At 36.7% G+C, this 16,255-nt stretch overlaps 1 protein-coding gene across 1 annotated transcript; it reads left to right on the top strand.

The window, feature by feature from the left end:
- Positions 1 to 12,301: 12,301 nt before the first annotated feature.
- Positions 12,302 to 13,039, top strand: LOC145786901 (uncharacterized). Its single transcript, XM_082598641.1, has one exon. The coding sequence runs from the start codon at positions 12,302 to 12,304 to the stop codon at positions 13,037 to 13,039; it is 738 nt and encodes a 245-aa protein (XP_082454767.1).
- The last annotated feature ends 3,216 nt before the right edge of the window (positions 13,040 to 16,255 follow it).

Raw genomic sequence — 16,255 nt, 5'->3', positions numbered from 1 at the left:
GTGGGTTCATAAGCTCTAAATGTATGCTGAAGCTTTCCATTTAGCTGTTCATTCTTTAACTTGGATCTAACTTAAACAAAATTAAGTCTTAAAAATTGAACACCTAGTTTCAAACTAGGGGGGGCAAAGAAAGGGCTAGGGGGCAAACAAAGGGACTAGGTGGCAGTTGTCCACCTAGTTTATATGTGAAAAGATGCTATGTAACATTGTATTTGTTTTAATGACTTACTTTATTAATTGGATCGCAAATGAGTCAAATATTAGAATATCGCACCATCTACAAAGTTATTACATTATATAATCATCATCGTGTTGTGTTGTTAATCCAGTCATAGATTTTTCCTTGACAAAACTTCCCAGACAGCCACTTTATCTGGCCCAAACCTGGTGAGATCCGTACCCGATCTGGTAAAGATCTGGACCAGATAAAGTGGCTGTCTGGTTTGCTTTTGTTTAAATTGGTCCTAGTCGCCAATAGAATTGTTCGTTATAATGTTTGTAGTCTATGGTTGATTACCAGTATAATATTATTCAAAGCTTATTTGTAGGTCATTTCAAGAATTATTTGAAAACCGTTCCTTTAATGCTTTAACCCAAGAGTATCCAAAGTTTTCCACAGACTGGCCAGATTTGATAATGCGGAAATGCCCGCGGGCAAACAGACTCTGATAATTTTTTTTTACCTAAATTAGTAGTGACATGGTGTTATTTAATGTCCTTTTCATACAATGAAGTACTACGCAGGTTTAAATATTTTGTCATATAGGCTACATGTCAATGAATGTAATAAGTTAGACTGTATAAGTTATCTACTTTTCCACCAGAAATTATCACGTCTAGAAACTTTGTAAAGCACAGCTGTGTTAATGTGAACGATGAAACTGACGTCTTGATTTCTATACCTAGGTCAAGTCTAGTTCGGGGTTAAGTGGTAGAGCTGATAGACAAGATAAAAAAGGGGTACCAAATAGTCGCTCAGCTTTGATCTCAAGCAGTTTTTGTTCACGTTCATAACCGAGAACGTCTGATCACACAAATATGTCGAACCGAACAAGCTCAACATTTTCTTTCCAAGTTTTTTTGCATTTTATGGAAATTTAGTTTTATGTAGCTGCTAGTAAAAAGGCACGAGAGAAAGATGTTACTGTCGGCGTCGCGGAGAAGATTAATTAGCTGCAGGTGAGCTGGAGCCTCATCAGGGTTCAAGCGGAAAAAAGTGAATAGCCATAAGCAGTGGCGGATCGTGGTATTTGTAACAGGGGGTGCTGCAACCGGAGATATACGTGAAAGAGAGCGCTAGGGGGGTTCTGGGGAATGCCCCCCATAAAGTTTTACCTTCTTTTAGTGGCATTTTTTTTATTTAGTTACACCCCTAGACTTTTGGCCTTAACTTATTATTATCGTAAGTTAACAATGAACCAAGGTTAAATTTAATTAAGTAACAACAATAATGATAACCTAATATAAGCTTTATCTTTTTGTGCAGAAAGCAAAACACATTGGTCTAACCATGTAACAGCATCAGTCGCAGCCACCTAATATCGTCCTTGAAAACGATGAAGTATACTTGCAACAGTTAGTAGCTAGCCTGACCAGAATTGCAGAATTTGCAGTTCGGAATTGTGAGAATTTAAAGCAACCTCAGCCAAAATATGACGTCATAATTTCTCTTTGTTCTTCTTTTTTACGATCGCAACTGCAGAGCTTACAGTTCAAGACTTCCAAATGTAAAACTTAAAAAATCATGATACTTTTTAAAATCTAGAAATTATTAAACTTCTAGTCGGTAGCATCTATAGAGAAAATGAGAAAAAAGATGAATCAATAAAAAAAATAAAATGCTGAAATGTGCAGGGGGTGCTACAGTTTCTATGGACGAGCCGCTACTGGCCATAAGCCCTTCACACCTGCGGCAAAGTCTCGAAAGCGGTTGTTGAAATTGCTAGCAAGAAAATGAATGAATGCTGGACTCTTCACTATATTCTTCAGCAGTGTTTCCCAACCTTTTTCGAGTCGTTACCCAAATAAACGTAGCGATTATTGCATATTACCCTTAATATTTCACTTCGTAAAAAAACTTAACCATTATGCTCATAGTTCTATTGTTTTATTCATTACTTTTCAGTAAGTTTTTAGAAACAATCACGGCAAGAAAAAACATCGTCTTCAGTTTGTCCTAGCTCAATTCCACGGGGAAAACAGCAGAACTGGCAACTCTGGTAACTAGCAAGGTTGCCAGATTCTGCAAAACAATATATACCAAATAGTAAAAAAATATATACCAAACTTAAAAAAAATATACCAAGTTTGGCGCTGGTATGCAAGTCTCCCCCCCTTGGCAACTCATGACAAAGAGAAATTCACCAAAACATGTGGATTGAAGTGTGTGAACAGTTAAGCAAAGGTAAAGTAGTTTCACCCTATATGTTTGGTTGATTCCTGTCTTTGTCATGAGTTACCAAGGAGGGGGGGGGGAGATGGCTTGTATACCAGCTCCCCAAGTTTATACCAAACAGATCTAAAAAACAAAAGTTTACACAAAAATTACGTTTTGCACACATCAACTAGCTGAATAATGTTTAATTTTTAACTTGGGAAAAGAACGTTTTAGTTTAGGCTAATTTTAATAGCCTATATATGACTCGAAGATGAATTGATTACCACAGCGATTTCGCATGATATTTAATCAAGTTTCAGAAAACAAACAAAAAACGTTGCTGGAGCGTTGGTTTCTGTGAGTGTGATACAGACGAGGCTACGCCCACTTGGCTAATACATTAATAAAACGCACCGTGCAACCATCAAGAGCCCAACAAAATATACTTTACTCCGAATAGCACCAAATGACCGCATGCCAAACCTAAATGTCCCGACCCACAGTGTGCGCACCTATCTGGCAGGCACCTAATTGTCTGCTCCTAATAGACGTGCTCCGAAAATTTAGGAAAATTTGCACTTTGCCGAAGTATCAACGTCAGCCTTCTACACTTTCGATCATGTGAGCTAACTTGAGGTGATTTAAACAGAAGCTTGTAACTATTCTCCTTCGTCGCGTGAGTATCTGGAGACGAGGGTCTACCCTTATACCACCCCGCATTCACGATGCTCCCGAACTACGCTGGAAGGCTACTAGAGAGCAGCCAGTCTTCGGTTTGGTGGCTCAGCACCAGGGCTTTGGAGCAGGCGTAAATGTTTAATTGCTGCAGCTCCGGAGCTCTCTTTTATCATAAATTAGCTCCAGTTCCAGCTCCGGAGCTCATTGATATTCTTGCGGCATCAGCTCCGGCTCCATTAAGTCAAAAACTGAGCTTTAAGTAGGACTGCTCAATTTAGAATATCTAGCGTTTCAAAATAATCACAAACAAAACAACACAATCAATGAACACAAAAGATTAATTTCCTGCACAAAGAAGTGTTCAAAAACCATTCGTACAAAGGAAAAATATTGCCTCTATCAAGTCTTCTTTCATCGAGCCTCTTAAATCAAAGGGAATCATGGAGAATTGCTGAGAAAGTTCTCTCCATACTCACGGAGCCGGAGCTTTTTTTCAAAGAACTGGCTTCAGCTCCTACTCCATTTGAATTTCACGTAGAGCTCCGGCTCCAGCTCCGTTGAAAATGCACTGTTCCGGGGCTCCGGCTCCTTGCTCCAAAGCCCTGCTCAGAACCACATTTACAATAAAAGGAAGAGGCCATTCTTTATTGGTGCATAGTTGAGCAGAAAAGCCCGACGCCCGTAGGCCTACGCCATACAGAGACGGTTGAGGCGCACCCACGCCTGTCTGACAACATTGCGCATGAAAACGGTCCCAGATAGCAGCTACGGTAATTGCAAAATTGACTGCTTTGTCCAAATTCTCCTTTTGTGAAATTCAAGATTTATCCAATTGTTCCCCAGTAACGTGCCGGTTGTATGAAAGTTACAAACAATTGACAGGAAAGTGCTTGCAAAAAAAGTAGCCTTTCAGAAGAAAGTCAATATATTCCATAATGCATCGATTGATAGATAGCCTACCTTGTGTTTCCAACCACACTCTACTTCCTTAAAAAAACCCACGGGCATTGAAAAGGATTTTATGAGAATTTTCTCCATTGTGCTTCCTCTGCATTGATAGAGATGCTGCAGTTTTATTGAAAATACAGCGATCGCGTCGTTGCTTAACCTGCGTAGGTCTACAGTTTACAGTATATATATATTTATGAAAACTCTTACGATGAATAGTACTGATACCACAAAGTAAACTCAATGCCGAGCGCAATGCTAAGCAGAGCTAATTCAAGTATAATGCATCACTATTATCAAAATAACTATTAGGCTACAGCCTCTTTCACCATTTGCGGGTTCATCAGAAGGTGCTCGACAGATATTCACTTATTCATTAGGGCTTAACCGTGGTAGTCTTAAAGTTTGCCAGTTGTTCTAGTTTAACTGTCCAGAATAAAACTATAAAAACATATGACGAGTCCAGGTGCAAACGATCAAACTAGCAAAACCAACTTTTCGAGTAAACTGAAAAGTAAGTTTGAGATTGATCGTTTTATGGCTGAACCCTGTTAGTATGAAGTCTTCTTTTGAGAGATAACTTATTGATCGTTTTGCAGCAAAAAAAGGCTGCTACATAAACCTTTTGATGCTAACACGATCGAAGATGATAAAATTTAAAAATCACAAATAATGGAGTTTGATCGCTATGCACCTGGACTCTTCATATTTAATTTCTCAGACTCTTTGCACTTTGCATTAAGTTAGATATATTTTTAATCTATTCTTTTATCCAAAGCTTACCAAAGATAAGACGAAAGTATCTAGGCTATAAGTGTAATGCATTTTAATTTTGTAATTGTCGATGCAGTAGCCTATGGTTTTTGTCCGATAAAATGGATTAACAGTAGAAAGCATAACTCGAAGTTTGTAGCCTATAGCATGTTAATACGCTATCTCAAATTTAAAAAAAATTAAGATGCATTATTAAGTCAAATTACCAATCATAGATTACATAGAAAACAAGAGCATTTTCACGATTAGCTTACAGTAGAAAGAAGCGTTTTATCAAATCTCACACCATCAAGGTAGGTTCCAGATGTGTTTTGAAGGATAGAGATAAAATTAAAACATGGCAAAGCACAATTGAAAACAATATTACCAAATAACTTTATAAGTAAATTGTTGTTCACCATTTGCGAGAACTGTGAGCAACCCTATAAGTTTTATTCGATTACCTTTACCCTTCCAAACTCGGAGTGTTCCGTTTTTGGTTCTTGTTTTTTGTCAAAATGTTATTTCTTCTTTTTCTTTTATTGTCGCACTTGATTCCAAGCATTGACTGCCTCTTGTATGAAAAGTTTCCAAGATTCTCTGTTGTTTGCTTTGTGTATTAGTTGTATGTTGGTGTTAGTTGTGTCTGTTTTTTGGTTTAACGACGCTAAAAGCACATTTACTATAAATGCAGTTCAAACTGGCAGAAGTGTTTGCTCTGTCCTAAAATGCTAATTTGGCATACTCAACATTGACTCGCAGATCCAAACACATCAGTTCGTTTTCAGGTGCATGGGTTGATTTTAAAAACCAAATCATTTTTTTTTGCTAAATAATTAAGAACTGTAAGATTACTCACATTGACAAGAAAACGGTCAAATTAGTGACCCTGAATGTACTAATTGGATAATACTGTGAAGGAATAAACAATTAAGAATCAAACCGAGTCTTTTATAATGTAGTAGGATAACTGCAGTTATAGGAGCTTGTCTTTCCATGTTGTCGACTTTCATACCGAAACAAAATTTGTTGTGCAATTTATCTGAGGAAAATTGATAGGAGGTTTTCTTCACTATTTGTTTAAGTATTTCAATAACAGGCAACGCTGCATATAATCAAGATGGGGCCTTCCATGGTTCATGGTTGATCTACACCAGCAGAACTATGATGAATCTTCATTATTTTTAAGGAAAATGTTGAAATCACTTTTGTATTTACTAGCTGTTCGTTTGTTATTTGTCAAGCTTTCCGCTGAAAGATGCCCTTGTGAGCAACCACGTTTCACCACAATTGAGGAATCCTTGATTAACAATGGCATCTTTGGTATGTACCACGTCGTTGAGACTTCACCCTGGATGCAAGTTCCTTTAGCTTATGTTGACTGCTGTTTTAAAGGTTTAACGTCTATTCTGACAAACATACCAAAGGAAATGCAAGCTCTGAACATGCAGAGAAACGTTATTAGGAATCTGACAAAACATCACTTCGAAAGGTATTTAAATCTAATATCTCTTGCTTTAGCGTATAACTGTAATAATGATAACCGTGAGATTCTTCCCTTTTGTCCACAACATCTCTCAATTGAACCCAACGCATTTAAAAACCTAATATTTTTAAAAGTTCTATCGTTGGCAGGTAACGCTTTGAAACCGTTTCCACAAAATCTCCCATTTACTTTGGAAATATTAGACATATCCCAAAATTCAATTTCTGCAATAAGAAAGAAAGATGTTGCCCACATGTCAAAACTAAAAATGTATTTTGCTCAAATGTTTATTGAACCACCTAGATGGGAACCACACTTCTGGTTGAATAACGATGTCTTCTTCCCAGCAAGATATTCTCTAAATGTTTTAAATTTAAATGGAAACTTGTTTTCTCAAGTACCTTCCAATATTTTCACTCCAAACTTAATAGCTTTGGATTTCTCCCTGAACAACCTATCTGTGATAAGAGCCAAGGCCTTCGTCAGAGCTTCTCAACTACAGCTTTTAACACTGCAAGATTCGACACCAGGAGGTGACACTTCTTTGGTAATAGAAGAAGGAGCGTTTGATAAATTAGTTAATTTAACCTTTTTAGACTTATCTATAAATGGTATAAACTTCTTACCTGACACGATCTTTATCAAAAACATTAACCTTAATTGAAACAAATAGAGAAATTGAAACAAATGTTTTATAATAATGGTTATCCAAAATTGTACTTTGAGAAAATATTGAATCGTTTTATCTCTGAGAATTCCAACCAAAAAGAAAAGGCTGAAAATGAGTTAAATGTGAAGCATTGCTTGTCCATTCCGTTTGTGGGAAAAGAATCCAAAACGTTTGCTCGTAAAATCGGACAGCTTATGAAAAATAAATTTGATGTGGACGTTTTTCCTGTTTATAAAACATTTAAAATTAGTTCGTATTTTCAACTAAAGTCCCAGACGCCTTCGTCTCTCTGCTCAAATGTCGTATATTGTTTTACATGTCCGTGTGATTCGGCATTGACGTACATCGGTATGTCCACCAGACATTTGACCACGAGAGTACGGGAGCATCTGAACTTTAGAGACTTAAAGAAAAGTGCCATCAAGGACCATATCATGGATTGTTCTTTTTGCACAGATCAAAAATTCTCTGCTGACTCATTTAAAATTTTACGCAAAGGCAAATCCCAATTTGACACAAAAATTCAGGAAGCGTTGTTAATCAAACGCTACAATCCAAATCTAAACAAACAATTATTTGCCGGTAGCGCCTCCATTCTCCTCAATATTTATTAGCCTAGTTGTATCACGTACTCCGTGGTGTAAATTCGTTTGTAACTTAGTCATGCAGTTGCCTTTTCTTAATGTAATTTTTCGTCTGTCTGTATGTTTTCCACTCCAGTGCTTTTAATCGTGCGTGTTTCTCGATGCTTTTAGTTAGTTAGTTAGTTACGGTAGTCACTGCCAAGAAGTGAAATTTATTGTAGTTTATAATTATTTACAGATTCCTGATGAGGACTTAAGTTAGTCGAAAACGTTTGAATGTTGAACTATTTGTAAATATGTAATATACTGTTGTAATGCTCAACCCTGTGTTATTGTTGTGTCTTGCCTGTCTTTGGTATAAAAAAGCAAACTCTCTCCCGAAACTATATTAACCTTAAAACTTTGGACTTATCCTTCAATTGTTTGTGGAAGTACGTTGCTGATCCAAAGTTTGTATCATACACCAGAATAGAATCTTTATATCTTGGTTTTAATCTAGTTTGTGCTTGCAACCAAAATATTACATTTAATACTTCGTTTATTCTTGGTAACACTTTTAGCACTATGAAATATCTAAAACGCTTGTCTTTCAGTGCACCAGACAATTCACCAGTCAACACTTTTCAACGTTATTTTGTTGCTTATGGATTATATCTTCATCACGTAACTGTTAGTAGTTTAGATGCGCTAAAAAAGTTACCATGTTTTTCTACTTTAAACTTATACTTTTGTCATGTTCATCGTTTGGATAAAGGAGCTCTTTTGGGTTTTTCAAATATTACATCAGTGACTCTTTCTCATGACAACTTGGATGATGAAAAGAATTCTTTTTCTGGAAGCAACATTTCTCGGAACTATGTTGTCAAACAATACAACAGAAACACGCTTCTTGGTTATGTTAGAAGTCATTATGACAAGTTGTTGAAGAAACCAATTAAACATAAAAAAGCTGCTGATGAAAACCTGAAGCAAAATCAGTGTAATTCCAAAACAATACTTGACTATTCTGTAAATAAAATAAGCAGACTATACAAATCCTTGTTTGATTTTGCTTTCTTTGCTCATTGGTTGGATTTATCATCAAACCTCATCCAAGTTGTATCGAATCACGATTTTGATTCAATGCCCTTCCTTTGCCACATTGACCTTTGTTCTAATCCTATTATTAGTGTAGGAAACCAGGCTTTTCTCAGGTTAAGCAACCTGCAATTCATGTTTATTAACAGCACACAGCTTGATCCAACTATAGATGCTTTGACATTTTTGCAAAGTTTAAATCAATTGATCAATTTTGAATACACCGACTCGGGAATGTATTTATTCGGCATGTTAATGTTGTTTGCCAACTTACCCATCGTAAAAACAAAAGTAATAGACTTTTCAGGCAGTTTTTATACCCTTCTCTACCTCACATACCTATACTCAGAGCATTTCCTTTTGTATATAAAATTGTATTACAATCTTGTCAACTTGAAGATAAATTGTTTCACTTGAACAATTACCAGGTGACGTATCTTGATGTAACCCAGTGTTTCCCAAACTTTTTTTTAATAGCGCCCCCCTGGACAACGAACAGAGTATCAAACGCCCCCTCGACAAAAAAATTAAAACCAAAGTTATTCTCCATTCATTCCAACTTAAAGTCCAACTCTAATGAGACAGATGAGGTTGATGCAATGTCATCAGCCTCTTTGATATCGTGTTCCAGTTTGGATAGGAACAATCTTAATTGTCTCCGTCTAACTATGTCAAGACGGTTTCTTTTGTTATCCAGAAGCGTTGCCACGGCACTGAAAGCACGCTCCACCAAGTATGAGCTGAGAAATGCTATATTAAAAAATTTGACCCGATTCCACACGTGAGGGTATTTCTCTTTGATTTGGTTCTGTAGCCAGAACGATTGATGCGAGATATTGAACTTTGGTTTGAGTGCAAAATCGCTTTGCAATGTTATCTTCTCCTTCTCAAAAATTCCATGTTCGGAAATATCACAGAATGGGTCGATTATCCAATCAGGGAGTTCTAACTGGAATACTGTAGCCTACATCCTGAAATCGAACTCCTATGTCTTTGTGTAGGCTACTTCTTGAAAATGGTTTCTGTATGTCTCTATATCAACATCAGATAGGCTAGGCTATGCCTCTGTTACTGGTATCAAGTTGATGCAAGCTTGAGACTTGGAGAAATTCTCGTCTAGCTAAATTTTGCTGATACAACACGAGCTTATTACTTCCAGATTTGCCGATTTCACCTTGATTAGATTTAATTCGTTACACTGAAGGGATAAATTCAATTCATTAAATTTGGAAAATATAGACAAGTAGGCGATATCATTTCACACAACCATGAGGTCATTCGCAAGGCTAGGGTCACAGCTCTGTAGAAATTCCACCACAGTTTCAAACAGCAAATAAAATTGTGCGAGGCAATTTCCCTTGGAAAGCCATCGTACTTCGGTGTGGAGTAGTAGCCTAAGCGCTCAAAAGATCGGATTTTGCGTATTCGCAGTGCTTCAAAGGAATTAAGTCATGCGTTACGACCTCAACAAACTTGTAAGGCACTGCGACGCGACGATGCCAACATAATTGCATGACAAAAAATGCTTTGCAATCCTCTTCTTGTAACTGCCCCGATTTACTCTCAGCGCCCCCCAATCGCCCACTTTATAGCCAGCGCCCCCTTTATGGTCGCAAACGCTCCCAGGGGGGCGCTGGCGCCCACTTTGGGAACCACTGAATTGTAACCGATAACTTACTCACTTCTCTTTCAATCCAAACTTTAAGAAACTTCACTGCTTTGAAAACTCTTCTGTTTTCAAAAAATAAGATGCAGTGTTTTGATAGTAATGTTCTCGAATTCTTCCCCAAACTGGAAATGTTAGACCTTTCATTCAATAAAATCACTCACATAATTCCAGGGATCTTTGAAAGCAACTTTAGTGTCCAGTTGCAATTGAAACGTTTCAGTTTGTCCAACAATTACATCACAAATATTGGGCCTGATGTTATTCCTCTTTCAGTTTTGCAACAACTAACATTTTTAGACTTGCGCTTCAATGCTTTGGACTGTAATTGTCACCTAAATGAAAACTTTGGATTTTACTTTAAGAATAGAAATGTCAGTTTGTTTCAATTTCCTGGTTTGTTTTCAAAATGTACAAAGATCATTGATAAATATTATGGAGGATGCGTCCAGTGTTTTTCACCTCATTCTCTATATGGTCGTTCCTTAATTGATTACACTGGTTTACAAATTTCAGTTCATTGAAAGCTCCAGCCACCCTATTAAGCGTTTCCCCCTATTTCGAGGTCACTGATTCGGAAAACGGCAGTAGTTTTGCTCTATCACGTCAGGTTTTTTCTATACAGAATTTTGAAATTTTGTGAAAAAGCAACAATTTACGTTTTTTTTTGTATGCACGTCTGCTTAAATAAGACCATAACACTGTTTGTGACATCATCTTTTAACATGTTACGACACTATTATGTAGCCTGAAAAAGAATTAAGGAAATTCTAAAAAAATGGCTTGTTTAGAATCAGTGTATTTATGCATGCAATGGGTTAATACAGCCTGTCTTCCAGAATTGTTGGAAGTATATATAGGCTTGTTATGGCATGGCAATGTATATAGTTATTGTAACAGCATCAGCCTGTCATAATTAATCATTTGAAGAGAAGTTTTTTTCTTAGAGATCTGAAAGAGTTGTCAAAGCTTCTGGTAGCATTTTACATTCACTTCGATTTCAAAAATTTATGAAAGAGTAGATCTGACTAGTTTATTTTGGTTGCAGGATTTTAGTTAGTATTGTAAGTGTTGTTGTGTTAGCAATAGTTTAGTGATGAATGCACCATGTACCTCCCGCAGAAAATGTAAAAATGACCCTAATTCATTTTGCCATATATGTGGTTCAATCATGTTGGCTAATCAAGGCCGCCCAATCAACGAGTTTGTCAAGAGACTTCATCTTGCTTACTTCAAAGTCAAGTTAGGTGACCAAGACAAGGGTTGGGCACCTCACAACGTGTGCACTGTTTGCATTGCAACATTGAGGAAGTGGTCAAATGGGAAGAAGGTTCATTTAAAATTTGGTGTCCCTATGGTTTGGCGTGAGCCAAAAAATCACCATGATGATTGCTATTTCTGCATGGTCAGGACAACAGGATACAATGGGAAAAACAAGTACACTTTAGTCTACCCTAATCTCGAATCTGCTCGAATACCAGTTCCACATTGTGAAGAGGTGCCTATTCCTACTTTTTCTTCACTTCCTGAAATAGAAAGTGAGAGTTCATGTACATCCCAAGATGAAGCTGGTGATTTCCTAGCAGACGACAATTGTACACCTGATCTATCAAATGAGCCATCTTTGTTTGGTCAAGGTGATTTAAATGATCTTGTGAGAGATTTAAACCTGTCTAAGCAACAATCCGAAGTACTGGCATCTAGACTTCAACAAAGGGCTCTTCTGCAACCTGGAACCAAAGTTTCATTTTATAGAAATAGAGAAAAGGATTTGCTGCCATATTTCACTTCTGAAAACGACTTAGTCTACTGCCATGATATTAAAGGTCTTTTGATGGCTATGGGTCTACCAGATTACCAACCAGCCGACTGGAAATTATTTATAGATAGCTCAAAGAGAAGCCTGAAATGTGTGATACTGCATAATGAAGCTGGCAATACATATGGTGCCGTGCCTATTGGTCATTCAACTAAGCTCAAAGAAGAATATGGAAGTATCAAGGCAGTTCTGAAAATGATTAAGTATGATGAGCATCAATGGATTGTGTGTGTTGATATCAAGATGGTTAACTTCTTACTTGGCCAGCAATCTGGTTATACTAAGTACCCTTGCTTTCTCTGCTATTGGGATAGTAGAGATAGAGCTAATCACTGGACAACTGATGAATGGCCAACAAGGGAAGAATTGAACGTAGGTCACAAGAATGTCATTAATCAGCCATTGATTGATCGTGATAGAATCATATTTCCCCCACTGCACATCAAACTTGGACTCATGAAACAATTTGTCAAGGCTCTCGATAAGTCTGGTAATTGTTTTGATCACATATGTGAGGCTCTGCCTGGTCTTAGTATTGAGAAGAAAAAAGCTGGGGTGTTTGATGGTCCACAAATACGACAGCTTTTACGGGACCCCAACCTTCTTTCATCTATGAATGTCATTGAAGCTAGGGCTTGGAAGGCTTTTGCAGATGTTGTTAAGAACTTCCTTGGCAATGTGAAAGCTAGAAACTACAAAGAACTTGTGACTGAGTTGCTTGTTAGCTACCAAGAGTTAGGATGCAATATGAGCATCAAAGTTCATTATTTGAAAAACCATCTTGATTTGTTTCCTTCAAATCTTGGAGCAGTCAGTGACGAGCAAGGGGAGCGTTTTCATCAAGACATTAAAGTTATGGAAGCTCGTTATCAAGGTCGTTGGGATGAGCACACGATGGCAGATTATTGTTGGGGCCTTGTTAGAGACAATCCTGATGTGAAGCAGAAACGAAAGTCACTAAAAAGGAAATTCAAGCCATAATAAACATTAATATTCAAGACTTTTATTGTTGGTGCTCTGTATTGATTTTATGTATAGGGGGAAACCGAGGACAATTGTAATTTGGGGCAAATGCAACAAATGAGCTTATCGCTATTGAGAATAGATAACCATGATGGTATGCAGACAGCGCATGCTGTTAAAATTGTGAATCCCACCTTGACTGTGATTGAAGGTTATGTTTTTGTGTATAAATTTGTGTGTCACATGTGTACCTTGCCAATGTTACAATTGCTCCTTACTATGGAGCAATTATAACGCTCAAGTATCAATTTTTAATTCTGAATAGCTTTAAAAAACTAACGTAGTTAATTTGAAATCCTACAGAAATTATTACCAATGCATCTTTTAAATGCCTTGAATTCATTCAACGTTAAACAAGTCACAAAGATGAACTGTCCCTGGTCTCCCTTACTGTATCCTTCTTTTTATAAAAAAAAAAGGCACAGTGTGCATGATTTGGCGGAATTACACTGGAAAGTTCATCTTACTACAAAAGTTCAATCTCTAATAACACTGTATTCACATTTTTATAAATTATGATTTGAATCCCTTTTTTACATATTCATCAAAACATTAGTTTTTTGCCAATAATTGAAAAAATTCATAACTCAAAATCCTGACGTGATGGACAAAAATGAATGCCAGATTTGAACTCAGCACCTTTAAATTAGTCAAAAAAGGTTGCTTCCTTGGCTGGAGCAAATTTGCTGTAAACCAGTGTTATTCATCTACTGTAGCCTGTAGTAATGTTTTATGCATTGCTTTGTGCATCGGATTTACAACATTTACAAACTTTTTTAATGTTTGTATCTCTACTGTTTTCATCCAAGAAATGGAAAATGTGATTAGCTAAATATGCTACAAAGTCTGTGCGTTCAAACATCAACAAACATTCAATTAGACCAAACCCAACAATGTTTGTTCATCATGGATTTGTAATTTATGATCAACATAACACGAAAGTGGGTGATTGGGTAGAGAAGGTTTTGATCCCAAATCTTTGTGACAAGCCGCCATATTACAATCTTGGTGTAGTTCAGAGAGATGTTGAATGCGGGTCTTCTTCTTTAAAGCAAATTCTTCGTCGAATTGAAGCGAGCAGAAAAGTGATCATGGTGCTCAGTGGAAACTACTCAAACAGCCACGAAGGAAAGTATCTTATTTCAGTTACAGAGCATCTTGAATATGAGAGTGGCTTGAATCGCAGCGTCTGGATAACGTTTGAAAATGACATTCAAGCTGGAGGACTGATTCAAAGAAAGTAAAGACGAAAGGAAACTTTGATGTTGCAAGTTCCCGAATGTGCAGATGATCTTCCGATATTTTGGAATTTCCTGCGAGAGCTTCTTAAAGTGTAACAGAGTAAATTTGAAGTTTGTCATTGGCTACGTGGCCTTTAAAATTGTTAGATGTTATGCTGATACAGTTTAAAGTTAAAGTTTGTCCCCGATCAAGTGCTTTCTTCTTTTTGTTGTTGATAATATCGGTATCTTAAAAGTATCTGAAGAATAAGCCGTTTTTGTGTGACTGTTTAGGGCAACAACAACTTAGCCATGCCTTTTAACTACAAAACAAAATGTTAGTGCAGTTCCATCTCTACTGTAATTGAAGTGTTTTATTGTCATAATCAAATTATTCCGTTCTTCTAGTGATTAAAGGCCAAGCTACCACAAAATGTTGAAAATGATAGATACGTTAGTTCCTACGTTTTGTCAGTCAGCAACAACTAAATTTTGTAAAGAGCATAATCAGGTGAAAATCTCCTGTTTAACAAAAAAATGGTGTACAGCAAAAGTATTTTGACGCAGTCAATCTAGTTCATCGAATAAACTCCATCAGATAAAGTCTGAGGTAAAGTCAGTCATTCCCTTAAAAAAAATTAATTGCCGCTGGTTGACGAAAAATCGATAATAAATGTGGCTATCATTTCCAACATCTTGTGGTAGTTTAGCTTTTAATCACAAGTAAGATAAAACGCAAGGATTTGTATAACTAGATGTTGGCGAACAATCTCATTATATTTTCATCACCATCTTCGCAATCTACGTTTCACAGGCTTTATTGCATAATCAACTCACCTTAAAGAAAGTGTGCAGAAAGAGGTGTATGGTACATGGTAGCCACTTTAACAAGTCGAAATTCTGCCACTGAAATTGACTAGAATGCAACCGCCAACCAATCATAAGCTACGGTTTAAGTGACGTAAAAATGGCGAAAAGAAGATCATAGAAAGCAAATTAGGTGATGGATTTTTGTCAGCTGGTTGGCTTAGGGGTTAGGGTTAGGGCTAGAAAGTAGTCATTTCATTGACGCGTGTTCGATTCTCACCACTGCTATTGCTCTTTTTCTTCTGTAATTACCAAATAAAGTTCAAAACAAGCATTAACTCTCTGGATGAGTGCTAGAAGGATCACAATTGGACGGTAGCCTCTTATAACACGTTCTGATTGGTTGGCGGTTGCATTGTAGTCAATTTCAGTGGCAGAATTTCGACTTGTTAAAGTGGCTACCATGGTACATGCTACTTTAACCATTAGAGTTTAACCATGTAATTTTGGATATGTTTATTTCGTTTTTGAAGTTGACTGCTCAAATCAATAAAAACATTGTTTATTTTGCATGATATGACCATATTATAATGATAATGATTATATCTAATGACATTGACTGGCGCAATATTTCAAACATTTTTAACATGTTTTGTTTGTGAATTGATTGAAACCAGTACCCCCAAGTTATTGTTGTTGTGTTGTGAATGTGAATGTTCATTTACTCGTTGACTTCTGCTTATTCAGTATCGTTTCTTTGTTGTTCGCATATCTACTGATTATTGATTGATTAGTGATTACACATCTACACATCTACAGTAGGCTACTACATGTAACGATAAATCGTCAAAACTATGGATGTACGAGAAGGGGCAGCTGCTCCTTGTTATAAAAAGCTTGCAAATTTGAGCAAAAATTTACAATTATTTGGGTAAATGTTAGTAACCAAAAATTCTTAAAGTAACACCAGTTAAAAATTACAACTTGAACAAAATATGTAAGGCCTATTTTTTAAAGATGCTCATACGCAGACGCATGTATCATTGGTGTGTATAGTGACGAAATAGCAAAATTTATCAGTTTTGTGTGTTTACAACTGTATTACGTTGATTTGCGCAGTCACAAAACATGAAATTATTTTGCATCT

This window comes from Aplidium turbinatum, chromosome 17 (genome assembly GCF_918807975.1).
Source record: "Aplidium turbinatum chromosome 17, kaAplTurb1.1, whole genome shotgun sequence".
NCBI lineage: Eukaryota > Metazoa > Chordata > Ascidiacea > Aplousobranchia > Polyclinidae > Aplidium > Aplidium turbinatum.
Note: the sequence above shows the minus strand (reverse complement) of the source record. Positions and strands in the feature narration are given on the sequence as shown.